Raw genomic sequence first — 19,177 nt, 5'->3', positions numbered from 1 at the left:
TTTGATAGCTGCTTTCAACTACCTGAGAGGTAGTTCCAGAGAGGATGGTTCTAGACTATTCTCAGTGGTGGAAGAGGACAGGACAAGGAGTAATGGTCTCAAGTTGCAGTGGGGTAGGTTTAGGTTGGATATTAGGAAAAACTTTTTCACTAGGAGGGTGGTGAAACACTGGAATGCGTTGCCTAGGGAGGTGGTGGAATCTCCTTCCTTAGAAGTTTTTAAGGTCAGGCTTGACAAAGCCCTGGCTGGGATGATTTAATTGGGGATGGGTCCTGCTTTTGAGCAGGGGGTTGGACTAGATGACCTCCTGAGGTCCCTTCCAACCCTGATATTCTATGATTCTATGATTATTTATTGATGTCTGCAGCACCATTCTGACGTGTAAAGGTGCCTTGCAGAAATACGAATGATATTTACACGGGAATCACCCATCATTGAAATGTGGCCATGACAAAACAGTTTCTTTCTGAAAGTGATAGAAAAAATATTTTTCCATATGCAGTCACTGGGGAATTTAAGTAGGCAGAATGCTGTCATCCCTACAGGTATTTTAGTTAGAATACAGAAAAAAACACCTCTTAAACTTGTGAGATGTGCTATAGGAACTTTAAAGGCCACAACCACTTAGGTTCTTTTAGCTTTACATCTCTGCTGATGAACAGAGCCTTCAACAGTATGGTGCTCTCTTGTATCATGCTGGGGAGTTTACTCAATCAGGACCCCATTCAGCACTTAAACACATGTAGAAGTCCCATTGAAGTTGGTGAAACTTCAGCATGTGCTTAAAACTGTGCATGTTTATGTTTTTACTGAATAGGGATCTATTTGAGCATGTGATTAAGGGTTTCAGTACCAGAAGCGGGATTTATCACCTGCTAATTTAAACCCACTTCCTGAAGCACTAGAATTTATTCCCCCAGTGTTCCCATGTGGTAAGGAGGAGAAAGTGTAACCATCCCAATATCCATCACACGCTAAGTATGAGTCAACAGTATAACATTGTTGCAAGAAAAGCAAACATCTTTCTTGGATGTATTAGCAGGAGTGTTGTAAACAAGACACGAGAAGTAATTCTTCCACTCTACTCCACGCTGATTAGGCCTCAACTGGAGTATTGTGACCAATTCTGGGAGCCACATTTCAGGAAGAATGTGGACAAATTGGAGAAAGGCCAGAGAAGAGCAACAAAAATGATTAAACATCTAGAAAACATGACCTGTGAGGGAAGATTGAAAAAACTGTGTTTCTTTAGTGTAGAGAAGAGAAGACTGAGAGAGGACATGATAACTTTTAAGTACATAAAAGGGTGTTACAAGGAGAAGGGAGAAAAACTGTTCTCCTTAACCTCTGAGGATAGGACAAGAAGTAATGGGCTTAAATTGCAGCAAGGGCCGTTATGTTGGACATTAGGAAAAACTTCCTAACTGTCAGGGTGGTTAAGCACTGGAATAAATTGCCTATGGAGGTTGTAGAATCTGCATCATTGGATTTTTAAGAGCATGTTAGACAAACACATGTCAGGGATGGTCTAGAGATAATACTTAGTCCTGCCATGAGTGCAGAAGACTGGACTAGATGACCTCTCGAGGTCCCTTCCAATAATCCTAATCAATAATCCTATGATTCTATGTTCCACGTCTCATCATGCCCACTTTCCTGCCTTCCCTCTGTTTTATTTAATGCTTTGTTTGTAATGCCTTACATCGTTAATGGATGTACTTTTATTTAGAACCAGACTAAACATATTTCCTAAAAAAGAAAAGGGACCAGTGAAATCCAGCAGTGTATTGAGTTAGAAAGAGGTGTCTCTTGAGGCATTGCGTAGGCTGGTATTAATTCCAGTCTAATGTAACATTCTTGATTATAATGATCTGGAACTAGTTGAGTTTGGTGTCTGAGAGGTCTGTAGTTTACAGTAGTGAAGGAATGTGCAGGGAAAGAGAAATTACTTTTGCTCCATAGAAGCAATGATTCATGCATTCATATAATGGGAGATCCAGCATCAGCCCCAACTTATGCACATGAGTGATGGATGCTAATAGAACTATTTACGTACCTAAAGCCATGCAAGACTGGGGCTTCTGTCGTTTGACTGGACAATAGAAATAGTTTACATGCTATGTTATGATTTGCATTGCAGTAGCATCTGGAAGGCCTAATCAGGGCTCTGTTATACTAGGTACTGCACAGTCCCAAAGTACTTACAGTCTATGCAAAGTAATTTGTTAGACATTTTTAACAGAAAAGCATTTGAGGTGGGATCTGCTGCTTAGAAGACAAAAGAATTGCAAAAAAATACAATTTATTATAGACATTTCATTTCATAAGCAAATTCGCTCCTGAAATACTTAGTATTTTACAGCTTTACTAAATAATGGGAACAAAGTGGGAAAAGTAAAAAAGTAATTTATATTAATTTGACGTGCATTAATGATGATAACCTTAGCGTGTAAGTTATGGGTCAGAAAACACATTATCGAGAGGCATAAAACAAGAGTTGGTGGCAATTCAAATGATGAAAGTGCAGTTGAGTCAAAATAAGGGACCCATAAAGTGTTGTATCAAAGATAAGGGTTGAGGATGGTAGGTAATTTAGAAAATAGATACAGTAATTCAATAAAGAATACATGTTCTTACATCAGTAAATAATATCTCTGTGGGCTGTGTGTTCCAGAGAATAGGACACAGGAAGGGGAATCAGACAAGGGTTCTGTTCCTAGCTCTCCAGTTGATTCACTATGTGACCTTGGCCAATTTACTTTACCCTTCTGTGTCTCATTTTCCCCTTTATAAAATGAAGATAATAATAGTAACTCAACTTCAGTGCTTTGGGAGTTATGGGTGAAGGGTGTTTAGTTACATGAAAAATTGAGATTTCAAAATTGTTTTCATTGCAAAGGGTTTGAAAATGGTACATTGCTTAATTTTTCAAAATTTGTTTTTGATTATTTTTAATTAAAAATAATCAAAAACTGTATTGAAATTTTAGGGGGAGTCACAGTGCCACAGGATCCGTGCTACATCCCAGCTTTTAACAGGTTCTTGGAGGTACCTCTTCAGTATGCCAGAGCCCCAAGAAGTGCCACTCTTCTTTAAGGGTAGGCTAAGTAGCTTCAACACCTCCAAGACTGAGCCTCTGGGCTCCAGCACTCCTGTTTCACACTGTGCGCTCTGCCCGCAAGTTCAACCAAGCTAGACTCCTGTTCAGGGACTTTCAGCCTCTTTGGGGATCAATGCACGTCAACATTTGCAGACACCAAGTAGCCTTTTCAAAACAAAGTAGCATTTATTAGTCAACTGGAATACAGCAGTGGGAAGTCCTTAGGTTAGCAAAGAGAAGCAAAGGTTAAGTTAGAGTTCGGACTGGAAAGCATCAGGGCTCCACCCAACCAACTTGCTATAGAAGCCATTTTGGCTCTCATAGACTTTAAAGTTAGAAGTGACGGTTGTGATCATTTAGTCTGACCTCCTGCATGCTGCAGGCCACAGAACCTCACCCACCTGCTCAGGCTGTCATTGCCAGGTTAGAGCTCCTATGTGTCCCAAGGCCAGCTCTTATCCTAGTCTCACCTCTTGGTCCATTGTTTTCCTCTTGCAGACGCATGCTCTGAGTTCAGAAATTCCTGTTGATAGGTGTCAGTTGTTCAGTCCTTGGGGTTCCCCTGGGCTTTCTGGATCCTCCACTGCTGTGGTTTAGTTTCAGCCAGTCCTTAATGACCTATTCATACCACCCCAGCCAGATACATGGTACAAACCGCTCACGTCTCCTCCTCTTCCCCAGGGTAGCATTTAGTCCTTCTATACTCATTGGGCTGGAATCCTAGGTCACGTAAGTCACTTGCATGCATATCATTCATAAAAATATTACAGAAAATTCCCATTTGATCACAGCAGGAAAATAGATTTGTTTATATTGATAATTTGTGGGGGGGAACCCCAAACAGTGGGTTTAAAAGATTTTGACCAGCTGTCGCGCTAAGTGTTGATGATATGTTTTGTTTAGTTCAGTTCCCAAATACTGCAAGACCAGGTAAAATCGTTAATGAGTTTAGTTACCCCCGAGTAACAGTGTACAAGTACAGCAGCTTTACATATAGAGAACTACCCTCCGCTGATTAAAACCTTAGTATAATAAAGTACTCTCAGTACATACTTAACATTAAGCATGTGTTTAAGTGCTTTGCTGAGTTAGGTCCTAAATGCAAAAATGAAGTCAAACCATTTAAATTAGTAGTAGAAAACGTTTAGCATTGCTTGCTTTTTATAGGCCCCTAAGTGGCCACACAGAATGGGGTGAGGATTGGGGGAGCCCCTTCCATGCCCCTTGATAGGATAAACAGGGAGCCAGGATCTGGCCAGAAGTCTTGGTTTTTTTAGAAAAAAAAAGTTTACAGTATCACCTGTTTTTCCAGAGGACATATCTCATTCTCATTGTGACCTGTTTTTTCTTAACTCTACACACACAAAAGCATGCCTCATTTGCATACAAAGTTTCTTTGTGCACGTACATGGTCATTTGAAAATACTTTGACTTCTAATTTAAGTATCTGTTAATGAACTAATCATATTTGGGTGTGTAAACGTGCACATTTAGATTTGAAAAGCAGGCTCTTAATGACCAAATTTGTTCCCAATAGGAAGTAAAGTCTATTGTCCCTTGGGACATCATTAGAAAAAGTAGCAAGTGTGTGTTTTTGTGCTGCTAAATTTTCACTCACAATTATGTAACAATGGCCAAAATCTGCCTAAATGTTGCATTTACAGTATATTTACAGTGTTTTAACATCTTTCTGCAATTAAAATGAACTACTCGGTTAAAACCAACTTTTAAATGCATAGTTCCTTCATAAAAGATATTACATTACTATTTTAATTCAATGGAATGACCAATTGCATTATTGGTGTCATAAATATAAAGGGAAGGGTAAACCCCTTTGAAATCCCTCCTGGCCAGGGGAAAGCTCCTCTCACCTGTAAAGGGTTAAGAAGCTAAAGGTAACCTCGCTGGCACCTGACCAAAATGACCAATGAGGAGACAAGATACTTTCAAAAGCTGGGAGGAGGGAGAGAAACAAAGGGTCTGTGTCTGTCTGTATGTGTGCTGGCCGGGGACAGAACAGGAATGGAGTCTTAGAACTTTTAGTAAGTAATCTAGCTAGGTATGTGTTAGATTATGATTTCTTTAAATGGCTGAGAAAAGAATTGTGCTGAATAGAATAACTATTTCTGTCTGTGTATCTTTTTTGTAACTTAAGGTTTTGCCTAGAGGGGTTCTCTATGTTTTTGAATCTAATTACCCTGTAAGATATCTACCATCCTGATTTTACAGGGGGGATCTCTTTATTTCTATTTACTTCTATTTTTTATTAAAAGTCTTCTTGTAAAACACTGAATGCTTTTTCATTGTTCTCAGATCCAAGGGTTTGGGTCTGTGGTCACCTATGCAAATTGGTGAGGCTTTTTATCCAACATTTCCCAGGAAAGGGGGGGTGCAAGTGTTGGGAGGATTGTTCATTGTTCTTAAGATCCAAGGGTCTGGATCTGTAGTCACCTAAGCAAATTGGTGAGGCTTTTTACCAAACCTTGTCCAGGAAGTGGGGTGCAAGGTTTTGGGAAGTATTTTGGGGGGAAGGATGCGTCCAAACAGCTCTTCCCCAGTAACCAGTATTAGTTTGGTGGTGGTAGCGGCCAGTCCAAGGTGTAATATTTTGTACCTTGGGGAAGTTTTGACCTAAGCTGGTAAAGATAAGCTTGGGAGGTTTTTCATGCAGGTCCCCACATCTGTACCCTAGAGTTCAGAGTGGGGGAGGAACCGTGACAATTGGGAATAAAAATGTGTGCTTAACATTTAATTGGCTGTTTCTGCCAAAAGGTTGCTGATATGAAATACTATTCAGATGTGTCAGGCTTAAATGTATTGCCATTGTCATCAGGATTATACTGATAGCATAAAACAACTTGGCTATGCATAGGATGTTTTGAAATTCTTAAGGTGCCTGTTGTTTTTTCCAGGATACTGACAATTCTATTTTAGCTCTGTGTATGAAGTGTTCCTACCTTTCCACATTGATTGCATCTTTCATTCCTTACTCCCAGATAGCAGAGAACAGTAGGCTGTCACTATCTAAAACATGAGATGCACAAAATGCCTTCTTTGGTTAAAAATAACCCTAATTGTACATATTTTCTTTTACTCTATTGTAGTTGTTGTTTGATATAATATACCCATTCACTTGCTTCCTGCCCTGCCCTGGAGTTTAAATTCAGAGAGGATGCATAGTCCAGGCTTTAGAGCAGTGAATTTGGAGGAACCAGCAGACCAGGGTTCTGTATTCCCAGCTCTGTGACTGATTTACTGCATGAAGAGTATGAAGTCACAATTGCTGTATTCAAAGATAATTACCCCCATTCAAGCTCACAAGAATCTCATAATGAAATTGAAATCCCAGCTGCAACTGGAGCTTGCAGCAGCAGAGGCCAGATTTCAAGGAAGAAACATTAGCTAGCTACCTTCTTGGCTTGTGTCAAAATGCCTCCCTGCAGTACACTATTAATTTAAACTTGGCCATTCTCAATAGAAGACACACAGCATTACATAAGAAATCCAGACTTCTATTGTAAGCCTTAAGGCCTTCAGTTCACATTTTCTTTCTATTATCATAGTCAACATTTGCTTTGGGGGGAAAAGGTAAATAAAAAAGAAACTCTATTATGCAACTTCCTACAAAAACAACTGTAGGGATTTTTGTTTGTTGGTTTTTTAGGAATATAGAAAAATCAGTTGGAGCAGCATTGACTCAGATGTGTTATTGAGGAGCAATACTGATTGCAAAGTTGTGCAATTCTAACAGATCTACTAAGCCGCTCAACAAAGCTTCTAAGGATTTTATAAAGAAGAAAATTAATGAATGGGTTACAACTGTAGTTATTAAAGGTTCCAACTATACTGTAAAAAGGGATGCCTAAAATTCCCCATTAAATTCTACAAGATGTCAGTGTGGATTTGATTTAAATCAAATTGATTTAAATCACTAGTCAGGAAGACTTGATTTAATCATGGATTTCTACATAAAAGTACATTCTTGCTGGTTGTTATAACCTTAACACATATTCTTCACAACTCAGAGAGAGATGTAGGTTTCATTTTTAGAAGGTACACAATATACATTTTCAAATGATTTATTTTGAAAACTTTTCAGATTAGTTTTACAGCTATATCAGAAAATGAATGATTGTTTGGTTATTTCATTTACTAAAGGTAATTGAAGCAGATATTTATGAAAGCATTGGGAGGTAACTATCTCCAATTCAACAGGTTAATAATTAATATTTGGAGGATTTTCTTGCCATGTTGTATTAGAAGGAGAACATCACCAGACAGACATTTTAAATTGTTTTATTTAACTAAAACTACGACATTATGTATTCTGGATTTTTTTCTTCAACCACAAACATATAATATTTTAACAAAACAAGCATATGCATTTTTGAATTTAGTTAAACATTCAAGTTTTTTAAAATCAGGTTTGTTTTTGTTAAAATTGTTTTTAACTAAAATAGTTAAATGAAATATTTTAAAAAAAAACACAAAAATTAAATCAACGATGTCAGCCAGGTCAAATGAGAAACTTAAAATATTGGCTTCTGCAGCTAACTCAGTCGTCTTCACCTTCGTTTTCCTGTTTGTTCATCATCTGGAAAAGAAAAACAAGCTTTCCTGCTTTTTCAGGTTCCAAACGATTTCTCAGTTTGAAATGAATTAGTCCAAAGGAAGAAAATATTCTTTCTACACTGGCAGAAGAAGCTACTGCTGTTAAAAGTGAGATTATCACTTCAACAGTCTCTGAATCCAAGTGCTTAAGTGACTTCCACTAGTTCACTCGTGTGACTTTCTTTAAAAGTCAGCAAACCTATATTTCTTGACTGGTTCACCCTTAACTCTGAAGTTTATTATAGTTGGCATTATGGAGGGATGATTGCTGGATGTCCATGTCATAGCCAACTCCTCTTCTTCAGCAGTTAAGGTTTGACCCTGGTACCGAGTATTGAGAATATTTGCAAGAAAATGAGCTGGAGATAGTGCTTGTCTCATTCGGTTTTTAATGCCTGTAATTTAACTCTGTCATTGCATATTTCTCTTTTTAAGATCTCACTCAGTTCCTTCCAAATTTCAAGAACATCAACAATAAAACAGCTATTTCCCTGCATTTTGTTCAAGGCTACAGAAATAGGCTTCAGGGTACTTGGCATGTGTTCAACATTTCTTTTAAGCCCAATGTTGAGAACTTTGGCTGTGACCGTGCCCATCTATTTTTTTCACGATTTTGTTCACAAACTATCATCAGATTAGGCCAGTTCTTGATATAGTGCTCAAAACAGTCCACTCCTGAGTTCCAGTGTACGTCTTGTGAGACAGTTAGCTTGATTCCTCCCACTTTTTTCAGAATAGCTGCTCCAAAGTGGTTGTTACGGAAGTATTTTGCAATTTCAGCAACATTAGCCTTTATTTCTGGAACACTGAAGTCTTTGGCTAGGAGGTGCATCAAATGAGCACTGCAACCGTATGTTATTAGCTTGGGACTCTCTTCTAAATAATTTCTTCTCATCTTGGATACATTTGCAGCATTTTCTGTGACCAAACTGCGTACTAGACATTTGATTTTTTTTCCACAGTTTGTTATGGCTTTTACTGCTACTTCTTGTAAGTATTCTGCTATGTGTGCATTTTCTGGTGTCTCAGTTGTTTCTGTAAGGAAGACATTCCCTTCTTCTTCTGTCACACAAGCACATACAACAGGATTATTGTGGACATTGCTCAACCTGTCAAGACTCAGGTTAACAATTTCAACCTCTAGACCTTTTGGACACTGCTCAATTTCTCTTTCATACACTTTATCCAGCAATTTGCCTGAGACATTTGCTCTATTGGGTGGACTGTATCCTGGTCTTAATGACTGAACCATGTTAATGAAGTGTGGGTTCTCAACCATACGGAAAGGAGAGTTTGTTGCTTAAACAAACCGGGCAATTTTTTCCTCAATTACCTCATTTTGTAATCTGCTGATTCTTATCACAAACTTATCTATGGTTGTTTCTGGATGATGGAGATTTTTTTTTCCTTTTTGCTACAGGTGATATACTGTGGCTATGTGACAAACGTGATGTGACTGAAACACTATCATTGGCAGATAACTCTGAAACTATAGAAAATGATGGTGATCTTGAAGGTGGATAGTCCTCAGAATCCTGTATGTTGTTGATGGATTCTCCTAAACAAAATAAGTCAATGCAGTTATTTAATTATTATTACCATAATGCTCATTTAGTATTACTCATTGCATTCACTGACACTCAGTACTACTTTAAAGGTAAAATTGTAAAAGAAATATTTGCCTATTTCACCTATTTATTTTGTATCACAACTGCATCTAAAATGATAGTACCATAGAGTAACAACTATATTTTTTGCTCAAACATGAGAATTCAAGAACAGTCCAGAAGGAAGACAGGCAGTCCTTAAGAAAGAAGTATGAAATAAAAACGTTTACCAACCTGAAGATCCTGCATGTTCAGGCATGTTCCTTTCATCATCTTCAACGCAGCTTCCTCCTAAGAAGGAATACTTCTCATGATGTTGTTTCGGAAAACCAGGCCTTGCATTTCTTTGTTGCACTGTTTGCATTTTGCACGCATGTCTGTCTTATCCACAGGTAAAGGAACTTCATTAAAATATTCCCAAATTGGGTTTCTTTTACAGCCTACTGCCATTATAGGTTTTCCCTTCTGTGAGAGAACTGTATGATAGATCTCAAATCAATGAAGGCTACACTCAGAGACCTCAAGACTTTTGGAATATGCTGCTCAAACAGTTTCACTTTTGTTTCTACTGCCTGTCCTCCCTTCTTCACATTTATCTCCAGACTTCTTCTTGTCCAGATCTATTCCACGCCCAACAATCTTCTGTTCATTCAACTTTTTGAAACTTTGCATTTTTAGAGAGAGGTAAGGGATTGACTCTGTGTACACAAATTTGCAGAGGGACAATAGAGTTGAGATCTGTTATTTCTCACATCTATATATTAATTATTTATTTATTTTAAAACATTTTTGCTGTTAACAAGCATGTTATCTCTGGACGCACAAATCCATAGTTTGAGAACTGCAAAACTAAGCATCTCTGATGGTATCTTCTAGACTGAGCATATGAGTTCCATAAAGTAGATAAAAAGATTAACCTAAATAATCTATACAGAAGCCCCTGGAACCCCATAAGATTGGGTCCCTAATCTATGAACTATTGGAACTCATTTACAAAACTTTTCTTAAACATTACATGAATACATTGTCTCTTACTATAGAATTAGAATTTATAATCCCTATTCCATGATGAGATATCTTTGAGCTATAATGTAGCTTTAGATAGGGTTTTTTTCCTCAAAATGCATTTTATCAAAAAGATCTGATTTTAAAAAATGGATTTTTTTAATTTAAATGTTTGTTTTTTTTAAATCATTTATTTTTATCCACCCTGCAAGATGTGGTGTAGAAGTGTACTATTCATTTCTGGCATTTTGCTTTATTCTCCCTTGGTTTGATGGGTTCTGAGAAAATATGAGTCTTCTCTCTTCCTCCCCTCAAACACACACACATGCAGAGCATGGTACGAACCAGTTTTGGTGATGGAGCACTGAAATCCATGAGAGATGAAGTGCCCTCTTTAACAAAGAGGATTTGGCTCTCATACTCTTCTCATGCTTTGAGATCACTGTCCTTATGAGCACCAAAGATTACCTGGCTTGCCAATCAAATATATAATGGGAAGCCCAGATGCTAACCCTGGGGTTTTAAGTTAGAAATTCAACTTACAGGTACAGAGAGTGCCATTAAAATCCAATCTCCACCCTCCCAGCTATTTGTAGTCACCTGGAGGAGATCTTCTGCCGTTGAATCTGAGCAGGCTGAGAGACATGAGAATGACTGTTATCAATGGAAGGTACACATCTTTCAGCATCTCTCCAAATCAAGTTCTAACTGGAGAGTGGCAAATGTTGTTTTTAATGCTACATGCTGTGAGGATAAAGGTCTTCTCTGTGTTTGGAATCCTAAACTGAGTTAGAATGTTGTGGGTGTATCTTTATTATGAAGAAGTTTTTTCTCAGCAGAGCTTTGCAATAAATGAAGTTTCAAACTTCTTCAGATAATTTTTTTTATCTTCTGAAATTGGAATGTAGCTTTTGATTATGCAATTATCTAAGATGTTGTACGGGCATGTTATTCATAATGTAGCCCAGCTCTGTTTAAACAAACCCTTGGGTTCAAGTTAAATATCTGAGCAATCCATGGATACTTCTAAAATATCTGCATGGGAAGAGCTGTTTGACTGCATTTTTTGTTGTGTTGTATAAACTAAAGCTACATGGGACAGAGAGTAGTGTAACATAGTAACGATTATGTTCTTGCAAACGTCAGTTTGACAGATGAAGATATGCAGGCAAGTTTAAACCAGGATGAAAAAAGTTCTAATGAATCCTGAACAGCTACTTCAGAAGTTATTTTCATGAATATTAAAATGTTCATGACGTCAATGGTCAGTTAAATTAATATTGTTTTTCTTTTCTTCCCCTCTTAGTTAACACTGCCAACGTTTCCTGTTGTCGTGAAGATTGGACATGCTCATTCAGGCATGGGAAAGGTGCAGGTGCTATTTATATATACATGATAGGGGTTTTCTGGTGCTAGTCTACATTTTAATTGTCTAAATATTAAAATATATAAACTTCTCCACAGTAGGTGTTAAAACTTGTGCACTGGCCAGATTCCAACTCAGGGTCCTGATTGTGCAAAGCGTTACTTGGGTCCCTATTCAGGACAGTACTAAAGCATATGCTTACATCCCCAGACATCTTAAATTCTGACCTTGAGAGAGGGACTTAACCACATGCTCAAATGCTTTCCTGAATCAGGGCCTTATATGATAATTCTGTTGCCTGCAGCAGAACTACCTGAAAAGTCAGGTTTATAAGCACAAGTAAAGATTTGCAGGTCTGAGAATCTGGTGAATAAATTCTCCTACAGCTTTCTAAATTCCCACAGTAGTTTCAATTGGATACAGTATTTTTCTTCATTTCCTGTCCTGTAGAGTTGCACACACTCGCTGCATTCAATCCAGAGGCAACTGCATTTCACTGGTGGGTGAAGCAATTTCTGTATCACTTACATCTCACAATGGTGGTTTGATTGTATAGCTCAATTATGCTTCCACTGATGTCAATGGGTGCAGGTACTCAATTGGTAGACATTTCCAAAGTGCTAAGAGATCTTCAGATGAAAAAGGATTGAACAACAGCAAAGTGTCATCAAATGACACTTATCCCCTTGGATTTCCAAAAATTCTATGAATGAAATATCAGCCATTGAATAGTAGAAAATTGATTTTTGTCATTTAAAATATTTTAGTCAATAAATGTGCAATCTTTGCATTTCGGATTTGTTAAGGAAATTATTTAATTTCCTTGATATTTAACATTTTGCATAGCTCTGAGCCTCCTGTACACAAGAAACCTCACCTACTACAAAAATTATGGACACAAACAAATATCCCATGACTGAACAACGTAATTGCTTAAACATCCTTACTAGGAGTTGATTGGCTTAAGCAACCAATCTCTCTTTTTAAGAGGTCTATAAAATATACTTGAATTTAAAAAACAAAACCAGGAACCTTATTATCTTCTCCACATTGTTACTTTACCATCCTGGATGTTCTTACTATGTTGATTTGGGGAAAGTTTATCAACACCTCTTTGTATGAGGATTTTTTAATCTTAGTAACTCCATTATTCCTCCTCTCCCACCTACATTGGTTCTTTAATGGGATTTTTTCTACACCATCTAACTTTTTCCATATATTCATAATTTTCCCACCATAGTGGCCAAATACTGTTCTTAAATATATGCATGCAACTCCCACTTAAGTGTTTATACCATAACATTTTTTCAAGACTTTGGCATTAGTACATTGGGAACCACTGCTATAGATAGATACAAACTTGTTCCGCCGCTTGTGCAGGGAAAGCCCCTGGCGGGCCAGGCCAGTTTGTCTACCTGCCACGTCTGCAGGTTTGGCCGATCGCGGCTCCCAGTGGCCGCGGTTTGCTGCTCCAGGCCAATGGGAGCTGCTGGAAGCAGAGTGGGCTGAGGGACGTACTGTATTTACACAGATTCCGAACCATCACCATTAAATTTGGCCTATAAAATGTTCCAGTTTGTTGGATAACATTTTCGTTTAAATCCAAAAGTTGATGGAAATGGCTAAAGTTGTGATAATATAATGGGCTGCTTTGACATCAAAGCTACAGGCTTTGAATCCAGGCACTTATAGTTAACATTGAGCTTGGTCCAATTCCCACTGAGTCAGTGGTGAAATTCCCATAGATTTCAGTTGGAGCAGGATATGCCCCACTGTGCAAGTTACTGCACTCACATTCTTCTGATATACAGGGTTACACCTTAAAAAACTATGGACTCATCCTTCAAGATATTGATCTATTTTTGTCAGATGATGTGTTCCCTCAGCATTTATTGAGCCTCAGTTCAGTTCAGAACACTTAGGACCTTGGAGGACTGGTTCCTGACTATCAAAACATTTTTAAAACAAGATTGATGTAAAGTTTGTGTACACCCAACACATGCTTTTACACACATTCAGTTTTCACATTATCCCTCAAAATCTTCATTAGTATGCCTGTCACCTTATTTAAAAGTACAACACAGATACTAAATACCCAGTAGGTGTATTTACTTATCTCAAAATTAAATATGAAGTCCTATAAGCAACCATTTGTGTTTCAGGTTCTAATGAAGATTCCTGAAGGCCAGAAAGAGCTGAACCATATTGGATTAAGACTATAGAATTCAATCCTTTAAAAAACATCTCCCAGTCTGGTGAGATGTCTTGACACATAATGGTATAAACAGACTTCAAAATTCATGGGCAGATAATGCAATTAGGTTTTTCTTGTTTGGTTTGGTTGGGCTTTTGTATTCCTTTCCTTCCTTCCTTCCTCTTATTATAACTGATCCATCCCACACAGAAGTACTGTTCACTGCATCCTTAAAACTAAAATGCCAAAATGCTACAATAAATTACCTATAAAGAACTATTCCTAGAGATCGTTTATGTGACACAGAAATAAACATCAGTATTTTAAAAGGGTTTCCAACAAACAAAATGTAATGTCGATACTTGATGATTGCCTTCTACAACAGTGAAGGTTACATTTCTGGCTAGAAATTACACAGCTTATTGCAGGAATATTTTTGCCATATTCTAGTTTTGACAACTATAGCTTTTTTTACAGATCAGATAAATTATCCATTCTTTGTTTTGTAAGCTGACACTATAAAAAGTAATATTTCTCACAGGAGTCATTTGCAATTGCATTTTACACTACATGCTTAACTATTCTTGTTGTTTTTCTCTTCCTCCTGCTGTTTGTGTTATGACAACAGGTTAAGGTAGACAACCACTACGATTTTCAGGACATAGCCAGTGTGGTAGCACTTACCCAAACCTACGCCACCACTGAACCCTTCATAGACTCCAAATACGACATCAGGATCCAAAAGATAGGCAGTAACTACAAAGCATACATGTGAGCCAAAAAATATTTCCTTTTATTTTCTGATTTCAATATTTACAAAGCAGCACCAAAGTTCACTTGATTGAAGTCTAATGCCTCTTTTTAAATAGTCCCTTATTATCAGCACTTCTGGGAGGAAGGTATTTTAGCCTTTTTTAAATTTGTTGATGGACATTTTCAATTATTTCAAAAGCTTTTAAGTGTTAAAATATCTCAGCTGTTTCATGTTTATATTAATAATGCATTTTGTTGAACTCTGTTTGTTACAGAAATAACAATGGAAATGCTCTGAGAGAATAAAATAAATGATATTTCTAATGGAAAGCATACAGAGGTTATAAAAAATGGAAATTAAAAGGGGTCTTGTGGAGAGGACAAAATGGACTTTACTTCAAATGGTTTAAAAGATGGCAAAGTACTTCCTAATTATTTTTTGGAGGGAGAAAAGAGAAGGGAGTAATTAAACACATGCTTAGGACATTGCAGAATGGTTACCTACAACTCCCATGTGGGTCAACTCTTCCACAGCAATTTCTCAAAATAGTTTCAGGGAACCAACAACAAGAAGTGGGGTCTGATTGTTTTATAGGTGACTTTTTAAATCCCTTCAGCAACAAGACCCAATTTTATTATTAAAAATCTTTGAGACAACTTTAGGTCATTTTCATTCACAGAGAGACCTGAATGTATAACTCTTGACTAATGGCACAGAATATTTCATTCTAACTGCAACTGATATAACTGAGGCCCCAATCTTGCAATGACCTTTAGACAGATGTACATAGAGCTCTTCTGATGTCAGTAGAGCTTGAAGTGGGTGCTCACAGCTCTGTCTTTCCAGGGGTCATTGCATGATCTAGACATAAATTTGTTACCCATAATTCAGTTGTTGATGCAATGGACACAATATATGTAGTATGCACCAAGGGATTCCCATATTTTTGGAAAGGTGAAGGAATTCTTGTACATTAATTTTTTTTATTTATTGCTATATTTGAGCTAAAGTACAGCCTAACTCCTAATTTTTATTGGGCAAACCAGAAACACTGAGATTAACACAACTCTACCATTTGTTTCAGAAAATGCTGCATTAACACACAAAGTATTGAATTATGCAAGAATACAAAAACACAGGAAAAAGAAACAAATAGCAAATGAACTTCTGTAACAGAAAATACTCACTGGGACCAAAGCTGGGTCTCTTGGAAATCCTTCCCGAAGATAATTCTTATAATAAAATTTCAGCAAAATGTCAATAAAGTGCTTTAAGCATTTTTACAAAATCTTCAGCTACAGTTACCAGTTTTAAGGTAGATGCTTAAGAATTTGAAAACAACCATAACCCTATATGAAAACAACTGTGGCCCGATACAACTTGTACCCATCGGACCTCCTTATCAGTATCTTTCAACTGGTGGCTCCGAAAGAGCACAGTTTTAGCAGTAAGGTACAACTGCTGAATGGTTATGACACAAACCACTGCAGGACCAGCAGAAGCAGAGTCCGTATGAGCAATTTGATGGTTCAATAGTACAAGGTGGTGAGCTGCTCCTTCTTTGAGGTGTTGCACCTCATCAACAGTGAAGTTGATGGGAGTTTAAAGCACTCTGTGCTTCACAGCACTGAGCCCTAGATTTGTTGGATTGACTGAAGACCAGAATTCTCTTAGGAGTCTCACTCATGCTATTTACCACATTTAACGCTTTTTTTTTTCCACTCTGAAAATGCAAATAGGAAAACAGACCTCAAAAACTGAATTAAAATGGTGGTATGTTCCTCAGACTTTTTTTAAAATCTCCATTTTCTCCAAGGTAGGGAATTGTGTCTGAACACTGTGAGCCTAGCTGTTATTCCCCTAGATTCTTATGAAGAAATATTAATCTATTGCTATATACTCTAAAGCAACATGAAAAACAGGCGATTTACCAAATCACTGTACAACACCTCATATGCATTCATATAAGTTTTGTCAGTAGTATCTTGTTCTACAGCTGGTTCTCATTTTCTGCTATGACACAGAAACAGAGTACTTAAAGAGCCACCACAGAAAATACCAGCAAAACATTTGTTTTTGTAGTTTAAAAAGTGTTATTAAGAGCTTCTGTGTTGTAATTCTGTGGGAAATTGTGGTATAATCTGGATCCATGACTCACAAAAAAAGGGATGTTTAACATTTGTCAGTGGCGATTATAGACAAAATGCAGTGTTGGATCACTCCAAATACCACAGCTCCTCAAAAGATTTCATGACACACACACAACTACCAGTACAGGATTCATTACATCTGACTTCAAGGAAATATAATTAAAAAGGGTGGAGCACAATGAAAACATACACATATGTACAAAAGTACCAACTAATCTTAAATCCCCACCCTCTCTTTCCAAAAGCAACACACATTGAATTCATAATTCTCTGACCAAAAGAACAACAAAACTAATGTGTAGTGTTCACATCAGTCTAAAGTAATAATCTGTACTGTAGTATCAAAACACCACATCAGCATTGCAAGTACAGTGTATGGTAATTTATGTACCTCTTCATGGAGAGAAGTCACTGGCCAGAATAGAAATGCAAGTGATTTTTCATCAAACTGGAGGGGAGTAAAAGCCTTTTATACTTGAGCTAGTAGAAAGTGTTATATTAATCTCTCATTCTTTGTTTCTTTTAAGACATTGCTTCTCTTCAAACTTCACAAAGATGGATATGAGCTGAAAATACATGATAGGCACAAGTGTAATGCACTCTAATGTGCTAGGACTTGATTCCCTGATTAATACATAATTAGTACATCTGTTTGTTCAATTAATATATTTTAAAATCTTTTACTCTGTGGATTGATACCTCTTCCCAAGCTCATAATTAGGTTTATAGAAAGATGGAGACAAGCCTAGTGCCACTGTAATTCACTCTCATAAATTACAGGTGTTGCTGTTCTTTTGCCAGCAGGAAACAAAAGGTCATAATTTAGACTGTTTGTATCCTTTGCCCATTTCTAATACAGTCTTTACAATTACAGAGTGCATTCCTCTTCTCTGTACTGTTCATCATCGTTGATTTAAAAAGCCAAAATGTTATAAAAGGTACTCATTTATAAAATATAGTGGTGATGATGATGATCTATTATAGACACCAAAAGAGAGATGGTAAATGATAGCTTTTGTTAATGAGCTTTAAAATGACATCATTAGGAATAAAAGATAAATTAAATTACATTAAATTAGAGAAGGGTCCAGAATCAGGGCCTGAAGCTAAATCCAGATTTCACAGGTAGAGTCTATCTTGATTAGGGTCAAACTGGAACAATGACTCTGAACAGTCCTGAACCTTGGAGTGGTTCAAAATATGCATCTGAATATCACTGTTAGGGCCTAACTCTATAATTGGCTAAAATGAAAGTTTGGAATGGATTTGATATCTGGACGTGAAGCTTTCTTTGTCTCCTGTTATTTGCTATGCATTTAGAATTAGTTCACAATGTTGGTGCATCCATACTCACCCCTGGTAGCTGCAATTTCATAATAGTCTTACTGATCTCACCACTAACCAACAGTTGTCACAACAGTTATGAAAGTGAACAGGCAACAAGGCATGGGGAACTGCCATTATCATACTTTATAAAATGTATGCATGATGTTTTACTGAGACTTATGTTATCAGTTGAATTCTTCACAGTGTGGACATTATATGGTAAGCAGCAGGAGGAGAGAAACAGAGGTAACCATTGGTATCATAGTTGTGTGAAAATAAGAGCAACTTAAGACAGATGGTGAAGATATCTGTTCAGTTTATTGACAATAAATGTAAGTGTGCAATAGGTACTCAGTTAATATTGTGTCTGTAATTTTTTTTATCTCAGGAGGACTTCCATATCTGGAAACTGGAAGACAAACACTGGCTCTGCAATGTTGGAACAAATCGCTATGTCAGATAGGTAAGTGTAGCCTCATGTATGGACTAATTAGAAATTTAAATAATTTTCATTTTAAATTAATTAAAAATTCCCATGGCTGATGTTAGTGCAAGTAGTGTTAACTGAAGGTCCAAGAGTTCCTTTTGAAAAATTCATTGAGATAATATGGCCAAGGTTTTCCAAATAGTGAGTGCCTTAAAGGTAAGCTCCCACATCCTTATTTAGATTCCTAAATCTAAATCTATGCACTCACCGTCAAGCCAGTCAGGATTCTATTCAGGCACTTTACCACCACAGCATTAGTCGACTAGTCATTTCTTCTGATGCATTTCTCCTCTTCTCCCCAGCAGACTTCTCCTCCTGGTATATTGTACTTTTTCTCTCCTTCATCCATCCATATATTTTTTTTAGCTTGGGCAAAGTTTCTTTTCCTGTGCAACCAAACAGGTTGGTCTTAATTTCAGACACACAAAGCATTTTCTTCTTTGTAGCCCTGCTGAATGGCATATTCTTTCCCTCTTGAGACCTCTACACTACACTAAGTTTCTTCTCAGCTGCTGGGATGTACTGAGGTGTCTCCCATGACACCAGTCCAGGTGTTTTGTTAGGTTCACCACTGCTT

General features: G+C 37.3%; 1 protein-coding gene across 7 annotated transcripts in view; it reads left to right on the top strand.

The window, feature by feature from the left end:
- SYN2 (synapsin II) overlaps positions 1–19,177 on the top strand; it is a 434,891-nt gene that overhangs the window by 351,219 nt on the left and 64,495 nt on the right. For 5 of the 7 annotated variants that reach the window (XM_073352278.2, XM_073352281.2, XM_073352286.2 and 2 more), the window contains 3 exons: positions 11,630–11,698; positions 14,512–14,654; positions 18,502–18,576. In XM_073352278.2, the coding sequence (XP_073208379.1) occupies positions 11,630–11,698; positions 14,512–14,654; positions 18,502–18,576 (287 nt within the window). The remainder of the gene's footprint in view (positions 1–11,629; positions 11,699–14,511; positions 14,655–18,501; positions 18,577–19,177) is intronic. The other 2 variants (XM_073352279.2, XM_073352282.2) reach the window with 1 other exon arrangement.

This window comes from Lepidochelys kempii, chromosome 7 (genome assembly GCF_965140285.1).
Source record: "Lepidochelys kempii isolate rLepKem1 chromosome 7, rLepKem1.hap1, whole genome shotgun sequence".
In the NCBI taxonomy this organism is placed as follows: Eukaryota; Metazoa; Chordata; order Testudines; family Cheloniidae; genus Lepidochelys; species Lepidochelys kempii.
The sequence above is the reverse complement of the archived record's forward strand: the minus strand, read 5'-3'. Positions and strand labels throughout refer to the sequence as shown.